Source organism: Lepidochelys olivacea, assembly GCF_965140295.1.
Source record: "Lepidochelys olivacea isolate rLepOli2 genome assembly, chromosome: 11".
Classification (NCBI taxonomy): domain Eukaryota; kingdom Metazoa; phylum Chordata; order Testudines; family Cheloniidae; genus Lepidochelys; species Lepidochelys olivacea.
In genome coordinates, this window is record NC_140421.1 from 36,546,807 (window position 1) to 36,570,542 (window position 23,736).

The 23,736-nt window shown below is 41.0% G+C and overlaps 1 protein-coding gene across 3 annotated transcripts in view; it reads left to right on the top strand.

Annotated features, from left to right (window-relative positions):
- LOC311528676 (sodium channel protein type 2 subunit alpha) overlaps positions 1-23,736 on the top strand; it is a 100,561-nt gene that overhangs the window by 37,709 nt on the left and 39,116 nt on the right. For all 3 annotated transcript variants that reach the window (XM_084643981.1, XM_084643979.1, XM_084643980.1), the window contains 2 exons: positions 11,602-11,958; positions 12,972-13,451. In XM_084643981.1, coding sequence (XP_084500107.1) covers positions 11,602-11,958; positions 12,972-13,451 — 837 coding nt within the window. The remainder of the gene's footprint in view (positions 1-11,601; positions 11,959-12,971; positions 13,452-23,736) is intronic.

Here is a 23,736-nt window from a genome sequence, read left to right on the forward strand (position 1 = left end):
ATCGCAGCGGGCAGGAGGTACGGGGAGGGAGGGGGAAGTGCTGATTGGCAGGGCTGCTGGCGGGCAGAAGGTCCTGGAGTTGGAGGTGGGGGAGCTGATGGGGGCTGCTGATGTATTACTGTGGCTCTTTGGCAATGTACATTGGTAAATTCTGGCTCCTTCTCAGGCTCAGGTTGGCCACTCCGGTATAGGTGTTGACCAACAACATGACAGTGATGCTCTATATAAACAGACAGTGCGGTGCTCGCGACTCTCCCCTGTGGTGGGAAGCCCTCAAGCTGTGGGATTTCTGCATAGCCCATTCAATACATCTAGAGGAATTGTACCTTCCAGGCTCCCAGAACGAATTGGCCAATCATTTCAGCAGGTCATTTCAAAATCACGAGTGGTCCCTCCGTCCGGATGTTGTGATCAACATCTTTCAACAGTGGAGGTTTCCCTAAATAGATTTGTTTGCAACAAAATATAACAGGAAGTGTCACCAGTTTTGCTCCTTCCTGAATCACAGCCCGGGCTCACTTGCAGAAGCTATACTCCTCCCTTGGAAGGGCCATTTACTATACCAGGGGCAGGCAAACTTTTTGGCCTGAGGGCCGCATCGGGTTTCGAAAATTATATGGAGGGCCGGTTAAGGGAGGGGGGCGTGGCCCGGCCCCCACACCCTTGCTTCTCGCTCCCTGACAGCTCCCCCTGCCAGGACTCCTGCCCCATCCAACCCCCCCATTCCCTGATGGCCCCCCCAGGACCCCTGCCCCATCCAACCACCCCTTCTCTCTGTCCCCTGACCGCCCCCAGAACCCCTGCCTCTGGCTACCCCCCTGCCAACCCATCCAACCCCCCCTTTCCTTCCTTACTGCCCCCCGGGGACCCCTGTCCTATCCAACCACCCCTTCTCCCTGTCCCCTGACTGCCCCTGGAATCTCTGCCCCCCTGCCACCCCATCCAATCCCCCCGCTTCCTGACTGCCCCCCCAGGACCCCTGCCCCCATTCAACCCCCCTGTTCCCCGCCCCCTGACTGCCCTGACCCCTATCTACCCCCCCGACTACCCCCCAAACTCACCTGCCCTCTATCCAACCCACCCTGCTCCCTGCCCCCTTACCGTGCAGCACAGAGCACAGGGTCAGGCCGGGCTCAGCAGCTGCACTGCCCCAGGAGCTTGCAGCCCGCTGCGCCGCCTGGAGCATTGCGTTGGCGGTGCAGTGAGCTGGGGCTGCAAGGGAAGGGGAACAGCGGGGGAGGGGCCAGGGGCGAGCCTCCCGGGCCGGGGGCTCAGGGGCCGAGTACAAGGGTCCCACGGGCTGGATGTGGCCCATGGGCCGTAGTTTGCCCACCTCTGTTTTATACACATTCCTGCCCTTCCTGCTTGTATACAAGGTCCTGCTGAAGGTCAGAAGGGAGGGAGGGAGCATCAATTATATTAATAGCACCAGCAGGGCCACGCCAGCACTGGTTCACCACGCTTCTAGACTGTCAGTGGACATGCCAATAACCCTGCCCCTGTTCCCGGATTTGATCACACAGGACCATGACCACCTCCAGCATCCCAATCTGCAGTCTCTCTAACTCGTGGCATGGAAACTCTGTAGCTAAGCCCTTTGGAGCTCACATGCTCAGACCTTGTTAGAGAGGTCCTCCTTGGCAGCGGAAAGCCATCCACCAGGGCCACGTATCTGGCCAAGTGGAAAAGATTCTTCATTTGGGCATTACAAAATGACATACCACCCTTACAGTCATGAATTCCCTTTATCCTGGACTGTTCGCTGCGTTTAAAACAGCAAGGTCTGTCAGTATGGTCAGTAAAGGTGCACATGGCCACTATCTCAGCCTTCCAACCCAGTTCAATTGGTCACTCTGTTTTTGCAAACCCCATGGTGGGCCACTTCCTCAAAGGCATTGTACCCTCAAGGAAGACAGTCAATTCCCCGATGGGATCTCAACCTGGTGCTCTCTAAACCAGTGGTGGGCAAACTTTTTGGCCTGAGGGCCACATCAGGTATGCAAATTGTATGGCAAGCCATGAATGATCAAAAAATTAACAATTCATGTTCAAATAGTGACAGCATAAGTTTCTTTAAACATCAACATTATTAAAATAATTCTGTTGAACAATGCACTGCTAGAAAATTACATTACTGAGCTGTTTGTTGATTTTACCACACAATTTTACTCCTGTCTGAACACAAATTTTATGTTAGCAAAAACTTTTCAATGTACTACGCTACATACTTCATGCAGAGATGAAATAACATCATTCCTGCAGCGTCCCTGAAGGGCCCATTTTCAAAAGAGCTGCGATGGCAATGTGTTTTTTTAAATCAGAAAAGACACACTGCGCTAGGCCCACCCACCTCATCAAGCCCTCAACCCTGCTCCCCAGCTGGAGCGCCAGAGCAGGGCAAGTCCCCTGACCCTGCTCCCCAGCGGAAGCGCTGGGTGGGCAGAGCGGGGAAAGCCCCCAACCCCGCTCCCCAGCCAGAGCGCTGGGCAGGTGGAGTGGGGCTAGCCCCTGACCCTGCTCCTCGGCTGGAGCGCCAGAGTGGGGCAAGCCCCAGACCTCCCTCTCTGGTGGGAGCGCTGGGCAAGCAGAGAGGGGCAATGGAGCTAGAGGGCTGGATTAAAAAGTCTGAGAGGCTAGACGTGGCCCGCGGGCCATAGTTTGCCCACCCCTACTCTAGACTGATGTGACCTCCTTTCGAGCCCTTAGCAACGTGCTCCCTCCTATACCTTTCCTGGAAAGTAGTGTTCTTGGTGGCTATAACTTCAGCCAGGAGGATCTCTGAGCTTATGGCCTTAACTTCGGAGCCTCCATACACAGTATTCTATAAGGACAAGGTGCAGTTGCGACCACGTCCTGCCTTTCTCCCAAATGTAGTTTCGCAATTCCACGTGAACCAGGACAATTTTTCGCCCTATGTTCTTTCCTAAGCTTCACACTAGCAACAGGGGATGAATGCTTCACTCCCTGGATGTCAGACGATCATTAGCCTTCTACATTGAAAGAATGAAGTCATTCTGGAAATCAATGCAACTCTTCATTGCAGTTGAGGAGCAGATGAAGGGGCTTCCAGTCTTGTCCCAAAGGATCTCTTCTTGGATCACGTCCTGTATTCATGCGCGTTACAGCTTGGCAAAGATTCCTGCCTCTACGCTCATGGCACACTCCACAAGGGCACAGGGATCCTCAGCAACGTTCCTGGCACAAGGTCCTATTCAAGCCATCTGCAGGGCAGTGACGTGGTTGTCGATCCACACTTTTACGTCGCACTACGCCATTACACAGCAGGCCAGAGACGATGCAGCATTTGGCAGAGCGGTGCTACAATCAGCGATTCCATGAACTCCGACCCTGCCTCCTGAGTAAGGCTTGGGAGTCACCTATTTGGAATTGACATGAGCAAGCACTTGAAGAAGAAAAAACAGTTACCTAGCTCTTGTAACTGTTGTTCTTTGAGATATGTTGCTTATGTCTATTTCAAGATCCACCCACCTCCCCTCTGTCAGAATATCTGGCAAGAAGGAACTGAAGAGGCAGCGGGTTGATAGGGACCTATATACACTGCCATAAAGGCACAACTTCAGGGGGTTCCACAGCCGATCGAACGGGTATTGCTAGGGGAAAAATCTTCCAACGACTGTGCATGCAGCACGCACGTTCCTACTTGGAATGGACATGAGCAACACATCTTGAAGAACAACAGTTACAAGAGGTAGGTAACGTTTTTTTCAGATAGCCTCAGACCAGTGGGTCCTTGAGATCATCAGAAAGGTGTATCATGTCCAGTTTCAAGCTGTTCCAATCCCTTTTCCACCCTCCCCATCCCTCTTCAGGGATTCTTCTCACAAAAGACTGTTGAGGCAAGATGTGGATTCCCTCATTCAACTGGGAGTGGTAGAGGAAGTACTCCCAGAATACAGGGGCAGGGGATTTTATTCTCACTACTTCCTAATCCCAAAGAAGAAAGGGGGTTGGAGACCTATCGTCGGTCTTCATTGCCTCAACACCTTCATCTATTACTTCAAATTCCATATGGTTACACTTGCCTCTGTACTCTCCCCTTGGATCCTATGGACTGATTCATGGCTCTCAACTTTCAAGAGGCCTCACATCTCAATACAACCAGCTCGCAGGAAGTACCTACGGTTCCTTCAGCATCTTCATGGAACCAGGAATGTTCACCAAAGTTCTAGCTCTAGTGGCCATCTGTAGATAAGACAAGGAATCTGTGTGTATCTCTACTTAGACATATTGTAGGGGGGAAATTTACCCAGCAAGTGACCGACTCACTTTAAAGGACACAAGACCTCTTTGCCATACTGGCATTCAGGATTAATAGAGAAAAAACAATGCTGATCCCAACTCAGAGCTTAGCATTTATCAGGGCACAGTTAGACCCCACGTCTGTGAAAGGTCACAGACTGAGATCAACTTTATGCCAACCCTAGAGTTATCCCAGCACACCAGCAGGACTGCTGCAGACTCTTGGGGCACATGTTTGCATGCACATATGTCACATAACATACCAGACTTCATTTGCAGTCCTTTCAAGGGTTGTTGAGATTATTGTGTCTGCCAAACAGGTACAGCACAGATTGAGTGGCCATAATCCCTTGAGAAATCCTCTCCTCATTAGAGTTGTGTAGGGCTCCAACCCAGGTATGCAGTGGACTACCTTTTTTCCTGGCCTCTACCAACAATGACACTTCTAATGGACTTTTCAATTTATGGGTGAGGAGCACATCTCAACCACTTAAAGGTCCAAGGGAAGGGGTCTCCAAAGTAAGCCACCCTACACATCAATGTTCTGGAGCTCAGTGCTGTCCAGCTAGTGTGCAAGTGTTCCTCCCCCATCATACTAAGATGTGTGAACTTGAGTGCCTCATATTAAATGAGGATATTGATATAATGGCATCACAGAAGCTTGGTGGAATGAGGATAATCAATGGGACACAGTAATACCAGAGTACAAAATATATTGGAAGGACAGAATAGGTTGTACTGGTGGGGGAGTGTAACTACATGTGAAAGAAAGTATAGGGTCCAATGAAATAAAAAGCTTAAATGAGTCAAACTGTACCATAGAATCTCTATGGATAGCAATTCCTTGCTTGAATAATAAAAATATAGCAGTAGGGATATACTACCAACCACCTGACCAGGATGATGATAGTGACTGTGAAATGCTCAGGGACATTAGAAAGGCTATAAAAATAAAAAGCTCAATAATAATGGGGGATTTCAACGATTCCCGTATTGACTGGGTACATGTCACCTCATGACAGGATGCAGAGATAAGTTTCTTGACACCTTAAATGACCATTTCTTGGAGCAGCTAGTCCTGGAACCGACAAGAGGAGAGCCAATACTTGATTTAGTCCTAAGTAGAGCACAGGATCTGGTCCAATAGGGGAATATAGCTGAACCTCTTGGCAATAGTGACCATAACATAATACAATTTAACATACTTATGGCGGGGGAGGAGGGACACCAAAGCAGCCCATTTGTTCCAAAACCTCCTCTACTGACACCTCAATCTCAGACAGTTTTCCAGATTTGTCACCTAAAATCTGTAGCATTTAATTCAAAAAGGGGGAACGACACAAAAATGAGGAAGTTAGTTAAACAGAAATTAAAAGGTATAGTGCCAAAATGAAATCCCAGCAAGCTGCATGATAACATTTTAAAGACACCATAATAGAGGCTCAATTTAAATGTATACCCCAAATTAAAAAATCATAGGAAGAGGACCAAAAAAGTGCCACAGTTGCTAACCAACAAAGTAAAAGAAGCAGTGAGGGGCAAAAAGACGTCATTTAAAAAGTGGAAGTTAAATCCTATTGAGGAAAATAGAAATGAGCATAAATTCTGGCAAGTGAAGTGTAAAAGTATAATTAGGAAGGCCAAAAAAGAATGTGAAGTACAGCTAGCCAAAGACTCAAAAAGTAACAGCAAAAGAATTTTTAAGTACATCACAAGTAGGAACACTGCTAAACAACTGGTGGGGCCACTGGATGATCGAGATTCTAAAGGAGCATTCAAGGGAGATAAGGCCATTACAGAGAAGCTAAATGAATTCTTTGCAGAAGCTGTGAGGGAGATTCCTACATCTGAGCCATTCTTTTTAGGTGACAAATCTGGAAAACTGTCTCAGATTGAGGTGTCAGTAGAGGAGGTTTTGGAACAAATTGATAAATTAAACAGTAGTAAGTAACCAGGACCACATGATATTCACCCAAGATTCCAAAGGAATTCAAATGTGAAATTGCAGAACTAACTGTGGTATGTAACCTATCATTTAAATCAGCTTCTATACCAGATGACTGGTGGATAGCTAATGTGACGCCAATTTTTAAAAAGGCTCCAGAGGTGATCCCAGAAATTACAAGCTGGTAAGTCTAACTTCAGTACCAGGCAAATTGGTTGAAACTATAGTGAAGAACAGAATTATCAGACACATAGATGAACATGATTTGTTGGGGAAGAGTCAACATGGTTTTTATAAAGGGAAATCATGCCTTACCAATCTACTTGAATTCTTTGAGGGGATAAACAAGCATGTGGACAAGGGTGATTCAGTGAATATAGTGTACTTGGACTTTTAGAAAGCCTTTGACAAGGTCCCTCACCAAAGGCGCCTAAGCAAAGTAAGCGGTCATTGGATAAGAGGGAAGGTTCTCTCATGGATTGGTAACTGTTTAAAAGATAGGAAACAAAAGGTAGAAATAAATGGTAAATTTTCAGAATGGAGAGAGGTAAATAGTGGTGTCCCCCAGGAGTCTGTACTAGGACCAGTACTGTTCAACATATTCATAAATGATCTGGAAAAAGGGGTAAACAGTGAGGTAGCAAAATTTGCAGAGGATACAAAACTACTCAAGATAGTTACGTCTAAAGCAGACTGTGAAGAGTTACAAAGGGACCTCACAAAACTGGGTGACTGGGTACCAAAATGGCAGATGAAATTCAATGTTGATAAATGCAAAATAATGCACATTGGATAACACAATCCCAACTATACAGATAAAAATGATGGGGGTCTAAATTAGCTGTTATCACTCAAGAAAGATCTTGGAGTCTTTGTGGCTATTTCTCTGAAAACATCTATCAATGTGCAGCAGTAGTCAAAAAAGCTAACAATGTTGGGAATCATTAAGAAAGGGACAGATAATAAGACAGAAAATATCACATTTCCTCTATATAAATCCATGGTATGCCCACATCTTGAATATTGCATGCAGATCTGGTTGCCCCATCTCAAAAAAGATATATTGGAATTGGAAAAGGTACAGAAAAGTAATGGTACGGAACAGCTTCCATATGAGGAGAGATTAATAAGATAGGAACTTTTCAGCTTGGAAAAGAGATGACTAAGCGGGGATATGATAGAGGTCTATAAAATCATGACTGGTGTGGAAAACGTAAATAAGGAAGTGTTATTTACTCCTCATAACACAAGAACTAGGGGTCACCAAATGAAATTAGGGTTTAAAAATTAATAGGCAACAGGTTTAAAACGAACAAAAGGAAGTATTTCTTAACACAACACATAGTCAATCTGTGGTACTCTTTGCCAGAGGATATTGTGAAGGCCAAGACTATTAACAGGGTTCACAAAAGAATTAGATAAATTCATGCAGGACAGGTCCATCTCAGACTTCATTGCACCGTGACCACCTTCTGACAACCAAAATTACTACATGACCCCAGGAGGAGGGAATCAAAGCCTGAGCCCACCCAATCTCCACCACCACCCAAGGGCTTCAGCCCCAGGCAGGGGGCTTGTAACCTGAGCCCTGCTGTCCAGGGCTGAACCCCTCGGGCTTCAGCTTTGGCCCCAGGCGGTGGGGCTCAGACTTCAGCTTCCACCCCAAGCCCCAGCAAGTCTAAGCCAGCCCTGACTACCCCGTTAAAATGGCGTTGGGACCAACTTTGGCGTCCCGACCCACAGTTTGAGAACCACTGATCCATATAAGAACCACATTGCTGTTGTTGTGAGGAAAAGGTTATTCTTTTAGCTACAGAAATCTTTCTGTTCAGGGTAAGTTCTTCTTTCCACAATGCCTGGGAAATAGTTCTTTCATAATTTTGTTTCCATCTTTAGCACCAGTTGGCATGTAAGGCATCTGGGCACTAATTATGGAGTAGGATTCAAAGTTCCCTCTACACAATCTCTAGTGGCATTGTGGGGAAAAGTGTATGAGCCTCATCTGAGGAAGATTTGTGAAACACGTTTCCATTGGTACTAGGAAGGTATTGTTGGGTTGGTTCCCAAATAATTCCTTAAATTACAAAGATCTTGCTCTGTATGGGGGAAACTTCTACGTCTGCCTGTTATTCTGCTCTAATAATAATTAAAACTCTGCTTACCCTTGCTCTGCTAGTAGCGTCTCTCCTCATTCAGCCCACCTTGGTAGTCTGGTAAATTACTGGAATACAATTTATTGCAATTGAAATTTGCCTCTGAATCAAGAGTTGGATGTATAATTACCTTAATGTTCTTTATATAGTCTATCAAGTTGTGTCTTAATGCTAATAATCAGTTGCTAGAGTTCTATTTAGAAGAACTCTTCTGGTGGCCTCAGTTAAATAGCCTCCAACAACAACATTGAACTGCCTCCATATTCCACAGGAGGGAGGTATTATCCATTAGTGATAAATGAGGAGAGACGCAGCTAACAGAAACAAAATGATGGAGTAAGAAATTTCTCATTCACTTCACCAGTGAAAATAGTCTGGTTAGTTTAATTTTTGTTTCTACTTAGTTTCATATCCATATTGATCTTCGTACAATAACACAATGCTATACTGTTTGGATTGCAAACACTTCAGGAAAATGCTTCAGTCCCATCAAAAACTGGTTTTAACTTTTTTTTTTAATCATGAAAATATTTATATTAATACTGAGCCAAATCCTGACTTTTTTACTTAGGTAAAACTAATTGTATTCAATGGCAGTAAAGAAGGAATAGGGACTTAGGGCTTTGGGCTATTAAGTTTTGCAAAACCATTTTATTCTAAAATTAATACATTATACATCTGGGGCTTAACCTACCTTACGGTGTCTCTTGAACAAAATCATTCCTGGAAAAAAACAGACTAACAGTGATTGTCTTTGAGCTGATCCCATTAGGTGCTGATCACCCTCAATGAGAGAATTTGGGGAGCTCAGATCTTGCTCTGTAAATAGGTCGCCAAAGTAAATTACTTTGGCAACTTTAGTTAGAATGTTGTCAGGTAGGAAATATAATGTAATGAACATCCTTCCTTGTGTATAGCATCTTTCATGATGAATATTTGCATGCTGCCATTATTACCAGTGAAATCGGGGATACTATGAATCTTCTTAAGAAGGTTCAATAAATTTAGCTCAAAGAAGCTGAGTTGGTCAGTATTTAACTTGTGCATTGCTGCCAACTCTCATGATTATATCACAAATCTCATAGAATTTAATGTTTTTCTTGAAACTCCAGCTCATGGAATCAAGTGATAATGGAAGAATTTTAGCTTTTATTTAAATAAGTAAAAGTAAGTTTCTGGCTCTCAATGTTGTGGAGAAAAGCTTGAAAATATTAACTGAATGTATCCTAACAGCTCAGAAAGCAGAAAACAAATAAAAACAATCCATCATTTTTTAAAAAATCCAATTATTGTAAAGCCAATCTCATGTTTTTTAAGCAGATTAATAATTTCTGAATGCTTCAGGTTGGCAATACTATTTTTGGTCCCACTAGAAATGTATGAACCAATTCAAATGAAATAACAAATACCATTAGCCCAATTCCTGAAATAATCCCAACCAGAACTTCTCTGAGGTTTGATTTAAAAAAACCAAACAAGTGTTTTTTAAATTTGTATGCATTTGCTCCTCTGCATTTCAGCCAAAAGAGAAAATACCAAAATACACCGTTGGTTGCAGGCCTGGTTGAAACCAAAAAGGAATTTCATGCAGTTGGAATAAACATTGTAACTATCATCCTTCTTTGAAGGAAACCTTCCAAACTTGTGAGGTCCAGCCAGACCTAACCATCACTGAAAAACAACTGCAGGAGCAGCAGTGATGCATTCTAACAGCAATTGCATCTAGTACTCTTCCGCCAGGATGATCTCTGTTACAGGAGGAAGTGAACTTGGGGAAATAAAGGAGACAAAATCTTTCTCTCAGCTGGATTTAATGATACAGGGTAAAATTTTCAAAAGTGCCTAAGTCCCATTTTCAAAAGTGATTTAGGCACTTACGAGCCCTAGTCCCATTGATTTGCTATGAAATTTAGATCTTAAGTGTCTAAATCACTTTTGAAAGTGAGATTTAGGATCCTAAGTCACTTGGGTGCTTTTGAAAATTTTACCAACACTCCTCTTATAACAGGTGGGAAAACTATGGCCTATGGGCCACATCTGGCCCGCGGTACCGTCCTGCTCAGCCCCTGAGCTCCCGGCCGGGGAGGCTAGCCCCCGGCCCCTCCCCTGTTGTCCCCCTCTCCCGCAGCCTCACCTCATATTGCCATGCCGCCAGCGCTCTGGGCGGCGCAGCTGTCTCCAGCCACTCTGAGCAGCATGGTAAGGAGGCGCGGGGTGGGGGGTTGGATAAGGGGCAGGGGATCCCGGGGGTTGGATGGGGGGGCGGTCAGGGAATGGGGGGGTTGGATAGGCGTGGGAGTCTGGGGAGGGGCGCTTGTCAGGGGGCAGGGGTGTGCATAGGGGTCGGGGCAGTCAGGGAGCAGGTGGGGTACCGGGGGAGGTGGTTAGGGGCAGGGGTCCTGGAAGGGGGAAGTTAGTGGACAAGGAGCGGGGAGGGGGGGTTGGATGGGTTGGGGGTTCTGAGGGGGGCAGTCAGGGGGCAGATGGGGGCAGGGGCCAGGCTGTTTGGGGAGGCACAGCCTTCCTTACCCGGCCCTCCATATAGTTTCGCAACTCTGATGTGACCCTTGGGCCAAAAAGTTTGCCCACTGCTGTCTTGTAACATCTGGGTGCTTCTCCCCAGATGACAAATCCCCTTCCTATATATATATGCTGTTAGTGAGTATTCTCTTTCTTGAACTGAAAGCAGAATATATTTTTATATTATGAATTTTTTAAAGGACATAGGGCCCAAGTCATCCCTGAGATAATTCCACTGATTTCAGTGATTTATCCCAGGGATGAATTTGGCCCATTGTCTTTTTGGTTCTATGTAGCTTGTTAGCAACTAGTCATCTGCACATTGTCTAGGGAAGCCATATCCTTGAGAAAATCAGTGGACACGGTGAGCATGTTCATTATAGTGCTACTGATCCCAACAGAGTGGTTCTTTTTTTATGTAGTTACACAAAATGGCACAGTCTGATGTTCTGTGGCATTTGGGTGTAACTGAAGCCTGCTACATTTTTTTGGCTGTTAGGGACTTGAATTAGGACTTCAGTCTGTACATGCCTTACTGTAGAAACCTGCTAAGCCTTCATGGCCAGCATCTATGAAAACATAAACGTGGTGACTAAAGGTTGTAACAATTAAATGAGACATTTTACAGCTATGGGATTTTGGTAACTGAAAATCTGAAATGCACTGATAATTTCATTATGATTAGCAGCATGAAAACAACGCTCCTTTGCTCTTGTTTTTCAGCTTCGAGTTTTCAAGTTGGCAAAATCTTGGCCAACACTGAATATGCTGATAAAGATTATTGGTAATTCAGTGGGGGCTTTGGGAAATTTGACATTGGTGCTGGCCATCATTGTCTTCATTTTCGCTGTGGTTGGCATGCAGCTGTTTGGTAAAAGCTACAAGGAATGTGTCTGCAAGATCTCCAATGACTGTGAACTTCCACGCTGGCACATGCATGACTTCTTCCACTCTTTCTTGATTGTATTCCGAGTACTATGTGGAGAATGGATAGAGACTATGTGGGATTGTATGGAGGTTGCGGGGCAAGCCATGTGCCTTATTGTTTTCATGATGGTCATGGTGATTGGAAACCTAGTGGTATGTACCTTATTTATTTTGCAACAAATGATACCTTATGTGATAAAATATGCTTTCAATTTTAACTGAGGTGAACTAACGGGAGTTAAGGGCCAACTTTTTAAAATTTAAACTATCCAAATTCATCTACTATTTTAATCAAAATAAGACATGTTAATATCATAATTCAACATGGAATGTGAATTGATGGCTTTGTGAACACTGTTTCACACATTTCTTATTGATTTATATATAGCAGCCTATACTAGGAATACTCCGTCTGTACGGTATGTTTAGTGTACGTGTATGTCAGGACAGCTGGGTGACTGGCTGTAGCTTGAGCAGGAGCACGAGCTGGAGCAGTCTGTCATTACATCAGGTAGCAGGGAGCATCCCCAACAAGGTAGTGACACTGAGCAGACTGGAGTTGCTACTTTCATTAGGATCCTATATACCTGCCGTGGGGTCACCTGGTTAGACACTTGTTTGTGGATTGGCTAGACCATTAGGGCATGTAAGTAATTATCACAAATGACTCAGGCTCTGAGCACTCAGAACACACAGGCTCAGGGATAACTCTTTAGGCTCAGAACTCTCAACACAATACATTACGCTGTATCAGTATTTATTTCTGAAGCATTTACTGAATATTATTTTTCTGATTGTCATATTTACTTAAATAGTAAAGGTCAACAGTTTGCAAAGTATTCAGCCTAAGAAGCTGGGTAGATGTATGGTGGAGGAGGGGAGGAAGAAATTATCCCATCCCCATGTTGCAGAATGACTGCAGAACTGCCTCCTAATGGATGGAGTAGCCTCTGTGAGTCCTATATAGCTCCCCTTCAGGGCAGAGGGTGGGTCTACTGCCACCCCTCTCTCAGCCTCTCTACACTAGAAATAATGGCCTTTTGGTAGTTTGATATTACTGCTAATCGTGAAGTAAAAGTTCTGTAATTAAACATGCCATAAAGTAATTACTGTCATCACTTAAATAATAAGACATCCAACTGTGTTTTCTCCTTACTGTCTTTTAGGTGCTCAATCTCTTTCTGGCTTTACTGCTGAGCTCATTTAGTTCAGACAACCTTGCGGCTACAGATGATGATAATGAAATGAACAATCTCCAAATTGCAGTGGCAAGGATTCAGAAGGGAATAGATTATGTGAAAAGAAAAGCACGTGAATTCATCCAAAAAGCCTTTGTTAGAAAGCAGAAAGCTTTAGATGAAATCAAGCCTCTTGAAGATCTAAACAACAAAAAAGACAGCTGCATTTCCAACCATACTGTCATAGAAATAGGTAAAGACCTTAACTATCTTAAAGATGGGAATGGAACTACCAGTGGCGTAGGCAGCAGCGTGGAAAAATATGTCGTCGATGAAAGTGATTATATGTCATTCATAAACAATCCAAGCCTCACTGTGACAGTACCAATTGCTGTTGGGGAATCAGATTTTGAAAATTTAAATACAGAAGAGTTTAGCAGCGAGTCAGATCTAGAGGAAAGCAAAGAGGTAGGACTATTTTTATATTTATCAAGATGAGTTGTGATTTTATATTCCATTTTAGCATTGATTTATCTAAGTTTGATTCCTTTATAGTACCATATACAACCTTGTAATAGTATATAAGAAACTTGATGGAAGGTTGCAAGTTTCAAATGTGAAAGATGTAGACTATTCTATTTATTGTGACAATAAAGACACTTTGGACACTTTTTGAAAATTAAGATTAATTTCTATTTTTCATTTTAATTTTATCAAGACAATTCAATAATTGCAAAAGGTGGCAATTTTCTAGCCCACAAAATTGAAGTCCTCGATTTATGCATAGAACCAGTATAGAACATGCAACAGTTATGCAAATTTCCCCACACTTGCCCTACCAGTGCCTCAGTATTTCAACTGGATTCTGGAGGGTCTACTTATAGGAATAACAATCTCCATTCCTGTTCAATCATTGACCTCTTTGAGACTGTCAAAAAGAGTGCCAATGATGACTGTGGCTTTTTTCAGAATATAGCACTTGGATTCTGTACTATGACCATCGACCCATTTCATGAACACCACTGAAGTGCCATCAGATGGTAACAATCACCAGTTAGGGCTAGATCTAAACCAGTGACCTAGAGGTAACAAAGTCTGGAAGCTTTTTATCCCAACATCAATCAGCTTCACACAGCCACCCATCTTTATCGTGCAAGTGTTGAGGCATTTGAATCCAATAACTTTCCCTGCCACAGATTAAAATTTAAGTCACAAGTGTCCATGTATGAGCCTCTCATTCCTGAGTCTGAGGGTATGTGTAATATTTAATAGCTCACCCTGAGTTCCTTTTTCCCACAGGCTGTGTCAAATCTGGAGCCACTTTTTCCAGTTTCTCTAGAGAAGTTCCTTTACTGTCACATTTTACAAATATATTTTTGTTTAAAAATTGTTAAGAAGAGTGCTTAGTTTGTACTTTATTGTTGAAATTGTGGCTGAATATAGAGCAGAGCAGGAAAAGTGGTTTAATATAGACCTCGAACATTGTAAGGTTTATTATTATCCCTCTAAGCGTCCTACATGTCCTAAGTACAAACATAGGACATATATCTGTTGAACTATTCTATTCCATTCTAATCTGCACTAAAGAAGAAAAAGAAAAATTCCCCCTCAAGAACCTTCTAAGAGGTCTGGTTGGTGCATCATTCCATGATGATCTATTTCAGAGCTTTCACTGCTTCCAGAGGATCAGCCAAGTTTACTACTAAGCTTATCAAAGTCTTTCTAACACTGAGAGACTCAGTAATGGTCACATGATAGCAGTGACACAGGTTCTTTCTCCTCCTCTACCTAAATCATGTAGTTTCTTGGTATAATCCTGCTCCTTGAGCCATCTGTTTTTCCATGTTTCCAGACATTTTCCCTGAAATAAGATTATCAAAATCCTCTTCAGCTTACACCTAACAAACTATAGATGCGATCCATATGCTCTATTAGAATTTTAGGGAGAAAGGATCATTGTATGGTTCAAACTCATGACTGAGTCAGAAGACATGGCTTTTGTTCTTTGCAAACTTTCTGTGTTATCCTGAAGAAGTCACTTAATCTGTCTGTCTCTGTCTTCATCTGTAAAGTAGGAGTAATAATTATATAAATTACAGTGGTGTTGTCAAGCTAAATTTATTAATTTGTGTAAAACACATAGAACTTTCCATATGAGGAATTAAATTGGACATCAACATACTACCATTGTATTATAACATATTTGTGTGTTGACTATAATTGTCTTTGATGCATTAGGTGTTAGATACTATTGTATGAATGATGATAAAGAAAATTCTGTGAACATCAATACTCTGAGATGGTGACTTGTCCTACTAAGACCAGGACCATGTACTTAATAGTACATTTATAAACCCCCATCTCTCTCTCTCCACTTCTTATTCTGAGCTCCCACCCAAATCCAAATAATTTTGTGTAAATACCAGATTGGGGTCCACATATTAATGGAGGGGCTTTCCTTTTGCCTTGCACTGTTTATGCTTCTTGCTGAAAGCACTTGTTTAGACGTATCTCAGGCATCCACTTTTGCTTTCCTAGTCTGTCCTTTGTCCTCAGGATGGATTCCCAAGTACAGGACTCTGAAGATCCCTCATGCTCCCACCAGATTCTCTCTTTTTAATCTTCCTTTCTGGATCTTTTCCTACAATATGAATTAAACTTAAATAAACAGGCATTAACATCTATCTTCCCTTGGGAAATCCTGTCTGGGATTAGATCTATATATGCTTTTCCTTTATTCCTCTAGGGCTTGAGGCTGCCAGGCACTGAGCACCTCCAACTCATCTTTAAGCACAAAGTTAAAGCACTTGTTTAAGTGATTTGCTGGATTGGGAACAGAGTGCTCAGCACCTTGCAGGATCAAGCCCTTAATAACAAGGGCTGTACACAAGATAAGACAGGGCAAAGCATCCTAACATCCTTTTCATGGGCTTGTCTCCATTGACAGCTCCTATAGACAGCTTCATCTAAGCCCATTAATAACCTTTAAATACATCCACAAGTATTACATTAACATCAGCACAATGTCTTTTTGTCTTTTCATCTAGACCATTTGTTGATCCTTCGGAAGTCATGTGTTCCCTTTAATCACGTCTAATGAGTTTTGGTTAAACTAAGAAAGGCATCCACTCATAAGATTTTCTTCTACATTGTAAAGTAATAGAGGTTCTTGGCAAGATGCAGTAGTAAAAAGTTTCCCTGGTGGATTCATTAATCACTTAAATTGTACACGGTCTCCTCTCTTTATTCTTCTCAGGTTTATAAGTCTTATTAAACTGTATTTCTCCTCTCAGACTAAAAGTGTTAGGCATTTCAGCTTCATCCTGTAAGGCAGAAGATTGCTCTGTGTTCATGAATTATTTAGTAGGTAATTTTCCTCATTTAAAATCTCCAGCATCTAGGTGTTTCCTTAACCTGGTCTTTAGCAAACTGTAAGCCTCTGCAGAAATGTCCTTTGTATTAGCTCTCCTTCAAGATAGTTATTCTCAGTCATTGATATTACTACTTCTGGAAGGTTAGTGAACTACAGGTTCTGATGGTTAACTCCATTTCCTAGGGATAATGAAGTTCTCTGTCCTTATCTTAAAGTGGTGTTAAACTTTTGTGAGACAAGGTGAATGAGGTAATATCTTTTATTGGACCAACTTCTTCAGAAGAGCTCTGGGTAGCTTGAAAGCTTGTCTCTTTCACCAGCAGAAGTTGAACCAATAAGAGATATTACCTCACTCACCTTGTCTTTCTATCCTGGGTACAGAGTAGCAGAATGCATCCGATGAAGTGATCTGTAGCTCACGAAAGCTTGTGCTCAAATAAATTTGTTAGTCTCTAAGGTGCCACAAGTACTCCTTTTCTTTTTATCCTGGGTACAGTAACACTTAATTTTGATATAATTGCTGGAGGGATCATTCTCTAGGGATCAAATCATGGAACAGTTGGTAAGCACGGGTTCTAGGTTCTATTCCCAGCTCTTTCATTGAGTCACTCTATATCCCTGGGCAGGTCATTCAGACTCTCTCCAGTTTTTCCATCTGTAGGATGGGTATAATGCTTCCTATTTCACAGGAGTATTGTAAGGTATTATTTACTAATGATTGCCAAGCACCTTCAGATCCTCAGATGAAAGGCATTATAGATGTGTAAATTATTCTTAACAATTATGTTTTGCCAGTATTTTCCTTTCGTCCTCATTCTTCAGGGTTTGTGTTGTTTTCTATGGCGTTATATTTAGAGGGCAGTAAGTATCCATTTGGATATAACTAGGATGTTTCATAAACCTCTTCTCTTACATTTCTGGGGGAACAACACTAATCTTTGAAAACAATTAACAGAATTCTTACCCGTGTAAATGGGTACAACTCTGTTACAATCAATAGAGTTGGGCCCACTGACATTAGATATGAATTTCTCTCAGTAACTCAGGTACTAAAATCTGCTACATGCTTGAGATTTTAATAGAAAGGATTAATGCTTTTACACTCTGCAGACACGTTGCTGAAAGTAATTTGGAACTTGTAATTAGAATAGACTGCAATTTTAAGGTTATAGGTTATAAAAAATTAATCTAGGGAATAGTTCTGTAAATATTTTTATTACTCTGATGTGGTTCACTTGATATGCTGAAATATTGTTAAATGTTTCTATTTTGTTTACAATGGGACACAAGTTTCCCACTAGCATTTTCCTACTTAGTAGTAAGCTTCAGTTTCCTGTCAGATAAAGTCAGTTTCCAGGTGTCAAAATGCTAGCCTAGAAATCAACCCTGATTGTAAATTTCAAAACTGTTAATGGTTCATTAGATTAATGTGGTTCTGAGGTATATATCAGACCTTTTTATGATATTTTGCAAAGGACATAGTGTTGCAAATATAATTGTTCAGAGACTTTCTCAGTGGCACATGTCATGCTGCCATGCAGGTAGGAATGGTAACGTCAGAGAAACGACGCTTTCAGTTCTCATCAGAGGGAGGACTGTTGTTAATACTGTGGCAGTCCCTGCCAGTCAATTTGGAAAGAAAAGAATTATCCAATTAAATCTAGTTCGTGCTCCTCTCTGGATGATTCTGCTCTACTGTGAGCTCTATTATAGGAAGAATGAGGACATTTCTGCTAAGATGAATTTGTGGTCAGAAAAGTGACTAAAAATGACATCTTTGTTCAATACATTCCCTCTATTTTCATGTCAAGCTCGCCCCACCCTTTTTTTGTATTTTCCCATAAATGACTCTGCACAACAAAATATCCTGCTGCATTGAAGTTGATCGGAAAACTCCGCATTGATTTCAGTGGGGCCAAGATTTCACTCCTGCTGTTTTACAGTTAAGTTACTGGTCATAGCCACACTATATGTAGAAATTGTAATGCATCATGAAGCCAAGAATGTAGAGCCCTTAGAACTCCCTGTTTTGGGCCAACTGCCTGTTATTTTCCCCAAAGGCCTTACTGTGTGTTTAATGTACCACAAGATAGCCAGCCAATGTGTATGTGCGCCTGTGTGTAGGGCCGAGAGCTGATATGCCATTTTTTAGGTGGGGCAACCAGAATTTCATGCAGTGGCATTATATTTTCTGTTTTATTATCTATCCCTTTCCTAATGGTTCCTAAAATTCTGTTAGCTTTTTTGGCTGCTGGTGCACATTAAGTAGATGTTTTCAGAGAACTGTTTACAATGACTCCAAGAACTCTTTCTTGCATGGGAACAGCTAAATTAGACCCCATTGTCTTATATCTATAGTTGGGATTATGTTTTCCAACATGTATTACTTTCCATTTATCAACATTGAATTTCATCTGCCATTTTGTTGCCCAGGCAGACACCCAGTGTTGTCAGATTCCTTTGTAACTCTTTGCAGCTGCTTTGGACCTAACTATCTTGAGTAATTTGTTATCGTCTGCAAACTTTGCCACTTCACTGTTTACCAATTTCAGATAATTTATAAATATGTTAATAAGCATTGCTCCTAGTACAGATCTGTGGGTGATCCCGCTATTTACATTTCTCCACTGTGAAAACTGTCCATCTATTCCTATCCTGTGTTTGCCATCTTTTCAAGACCTTCCCTCTTATCCAATGACTGCTTACTTTGTTTAAGAGCTTTTGGTGAGGGACCTTGTCAAAGGGTTTCTGAAAGTCCAAATATACTATATCCACTGGATCACCCTTGTCCACGTGTTTGTTGACCTCCTCAGAAAATTTCAGTAGATTAGTAGAGAGGCATGATTTCTCTTTGCAAAAGCTGTGTTGACTCTTCCCCAGCATATCATGTTCATCTATGTGTCTGATAATCCTGTTCTTTACTTTGGTTTCAACCAATTTCCCTGGTATTCAAGTTAGGCTTACTGGCCTGTAGTTGCCAGGATCACCTCTGGAACCTTTTTTAAAAATTGGCATCACATTAGTTATCTGGTGTAGAAGCTGATTTAAGCAACAGGTTACATACCACAGTTAGTAGTTCTGCAATTTCACATTTGAATTCCTTCGGAACTCTTGGGTGAATATCATCTGGTCCTGGTTACTTATTATTGTTTAATTTATTAATTTGTTCCAACACCTCCTCTACTGACACCTCAATCTAGGACAGTTTCCCAGATTTGTCACCTAAAAAGAATGGCTCAGACTTAGGAATCTCCCTTACATCCATCCTCTGCAGTGAAGACTGATGCAAAGAATTCATTTAGCTTCTTTGAGTACTCCTTTAGCACCTTGATCATCCAATGGCCCCACTGACTGTTTGGTAGTCTTCCTGCTTCTGATGTACTTAAAAAGTTTTTGCTGTTAGTTTTTATGTCTGTTACTAGTTTCGCTTCTAATTCGTTGTTGGCCTGCCAAATTATACTTTTACACTTGACTTGCCAGAGTTTACTCTACTTTTTATTTTCCTCAGTAGGATTTGCCCTCCAATTTTTAAAAGATGTCTTTTTGTCTTTAATTTCCTCTTTTACTCTGTTATTTAGCCACAGATTGCATGGCTTTCCCATGCAAATATGGCAATTAACATATATGGGCCTACTAGTATGAGTAAGAAGTACTCACATCAATGATGGTTTCCAGAATTGGACCCCAACTTACTATCACATAACATATTGGTGCTCTGGCTCAATCCAGCAGCCAATGAATACAAAAGGAATTTTTTCATTCCTTTGTTGAACATTGGCTCAGATTGTAGACAATCTGGCAATGGGTGCCATAGAAATAGTGATCCATTAGATTTCCCTCCAAAGTGTAGGTTTCAGGATAATAATTTTATCAAAAATATTCATCTGATATTTTAAAAAATTCTTAATACAGATGGAGGCATCTTCTAGAGCTATTGTAATCATGTTATAATGTATTTTTTATTTTAATCAGGATTCAGAGGTCTAAAAAGCATTTATTATTTTACACTCTTACATTTCATTATATGTCTCTGAATGTACTTAAAATAAATGTTTGAAGTCTTTAATCAGTCAAATGTATAAGAGTTTCCAGAGCAGAAAAGCAGAGATACTTGGTATCTTGAACTTCATTTCCTACAATTCTTACTTCTCACAGGCGTAAAATCAAGCTGGATCAATCAAGAATGCAGCTCTGGTGCTTTTTTAACCAGGCAGAGCAACGTATCACCACTTTTACACAGGTTACCTCAACAAGTTATAAATATATATAATTATATAAATATATTTTCTAATGGATATTGACTGGCCTGCATGCTACTCAGCTATGTTTCTTGCCCATCCATTGCAATATAGTAAAAACATTCAAACTGCTCTTTGCTGAGTCATGTGACTCACATCAACGCATGTCAGGCAAGATTGGCACCCCCCCAGTATCTTTATGAATCAGATCCTGACTTATCTATGAACTTTTTAATGATATTCTAACACATGTTTGAAGTGCATGCTATGTAAGTTTTCCAGCTTTGATGATAAAGTTTTGGGATTTAGTTTAACTAAGGTATAAGAGGGACCGAGTAGAATATTGTTTCTCATAAACATAAAAAGGAACCTTTTTAATAAGCCCAGGAGTATGTTATATTGATAATAGAAAGCTGCTTGATGTTTTGGAATTTTCTTATGCTATTATATTTTAGTTTTTAATTAAGGTAATTTGCAAATTCAAATAACCATCCACTTGTGTGTAATTGTTTGTTTATATTTTTTATCTTCAGAAATATTTGTTGTTTTCTAAATCTTGTATAGGCAATTTAATTATTATGGACTATATCATGCAGTAACAGAAGCACCATATAGCATAACATTTAAATTTAATTTACCCAATCAAAGTATGTTACCATCATCTGGGAAAACAGCTTACACAAAACTGATATTCTGCCAATCAAACATTTGGAAACCAGTTCTATACTCGATTACGCACATACCCTTATCAAAGTCTGGGATTGCAGAGAGGGAGCTGAGAGCAAAATCTAACCCATTTTGATCATCGTGGAGCCTTTTAATTTATACAATGAAGACACCCATCCTAAAAATTGGCAAAAGAAAAATCTGAAAGTGATAAAACTGTCTGTTGTGAGGAAGCTGAACATATTTTCATCTTTGAATCACAAGTAAAATGAAAATTCTAATCAGCAAGGTATCATTGACTTTGAATCAAGGGATGTCCTCTTTTGTTCTGTCCTCCATCTCACCCACTTAACATTACCATGCTATTTATTATGTCACGAAGCAATATGATGCTGTAGTCAATCTGGAACAGCACAAAACGCACTGTAAATGTGGACATTGACTGAATTTAGGGGTGGTGAAATTTGTGTGGTGAATACCTTATCTTACAACAGTCTGTGATTTTATAATGATTCATTATAATTGTTTAATAAATATTTTGTGTAAAATAATTCAACCCTATGGATTGTTCACAGATTGGTCACAGAATATTGGTATTTTGTCATTCCACACTATGTGATCAGTCAATTAATCACAAGATATTGTTTCTGCTCCCAATTAGATTATCTAAACTTGATAAACAGGAGCCCCTTTCTCTGTTAGAGAATTAGCCATGAACATTCATGTTGGATTTTGCGAATTAAACAGTTTTTTAAAGAAGCCTTTAGAGTATTTCCAGTGTGAATGCTTTTGTATGTATTTGAACTGCTATTCATGCCTAGTGGTTGCCCAAATGTTCACAAATAGGCAGATCAAATGGGTTATGAATAGCAGCAAAGCATAGCAGTGGTTTTATCACAAGAATTCTCATTTATTGTTTTTATGGTATTTGCCCAGCCGTAGTCAATATCTACTAATTTGCTTTTAGTTGTGATCTCCCTTTTCTTTGAACTGACAGAATGGTTATGCCATGGTATATTGGGGCTATAAAGAATGACATACAAATTCTGCTTTTCGTTATAGTGGCAGAGTTGCAATGGTGCACACTGAAACTAGAAACTGGACCTCAGGGTCTAAAGTTAAATTCTTTTTAGCCATTTGGCCTTTTTAGTTTGTGATATAGCTGTATTGAAATTGATTGTATCAATTTGGATATAACATCACCATTTTCATCACAGATCATCTCATTTACCTATTGGTATCCATGCAACTCTTACGTAAGTAAGTTGGGTTAAAAATGAGAAATGAGGAAACTATTGTTTCAGTTATTTTAAATATTTATTCTGCAGATATTTGGAAAAAGCTGTTTATTTTAAAAAAACAGGGTCTCTGTCTGCACCATCTTTCTACTCCCTCTTGTTCTACTCTTTGGTTCCTCAGTCCCTTTCAACCTGATTTCAGCAGCTGTTCAACAGCATCCTGGCCAATTGTGAAATTTCAGATGTTTATTTTAAAAAGTTAAACTCAGAGCTGTTTATCACTCCCAGTTTAGCATTTTAAAAATAAATAAATAAATAATAAAAGCTAAAAGTTCAAAGGGGCCTGGATGTAAGTGAAGCAAAATTATATAAATCCGTGAGGCGTGTGTGAGGTTCAAAAAATAAATCATATCTAAAAGCTCTTGATAGACTCTGTTGCTACATTTTGTAATCCTTCCCCCATGGCCAGACTGCTTTCAACTTTTCATTTCTATTTAAAAACCTAAACTAAGAGCTGTTCCTCTTGTATCGTATTGCTAATTGAAGCATGACTTAAGGTGTTACTGGTAAATGTGAAATTTTAAAGATACCTATGTGTGCTGACCAAGATAATGATGCTTTAAACATTATGTAAGTATTTTTGTATCTTTTATATATTATATGAAAAGTAGGAGGGAAGGTGTCTGTATATCAAAAGTCAAAGTAGACACCACTGAATCATGATAATTTTCTTAGTTTGCTATTCAGGAAAAAAACATTCTCTCTTTGTAACTTCCAGTCGAGCAGCCTGACTTTTGAACATAGTGTTACAGGGCACGTCTCCACTGCAGCAGGATACACTTCTTTCCTTTCAGCTGCACAGACTCAATCTGGCACCGCTCAAACCTGCAGGCTAAAAATAGCATTATGATAGTTGTGGCACTGGTGGTGGCTCAGACTAGCCGCTCAGGTCCAAGCCCACCTGACCTCTGGGTCTCAGCTCAGATGCTGATGCTGCAGTGTCCATACTGCCATTTTTCAGTGTGCTAGCTCAAGCAGAGCTAATACGAATCTGTTTACCTGGGCTGGGAAGCATGCTTCCAGCTACAGTGTAGATATACCCTAACAGTTAACTCTGATATGTTTATTGTAACCTGAGTGATTACATACTTTCTCAAACATAGAAATTCAGTATTTGATAAGGATCAAAATGGGCTTGTTAACATATCCAAAGGTATGTTAACAAAGGTAAAATTTGT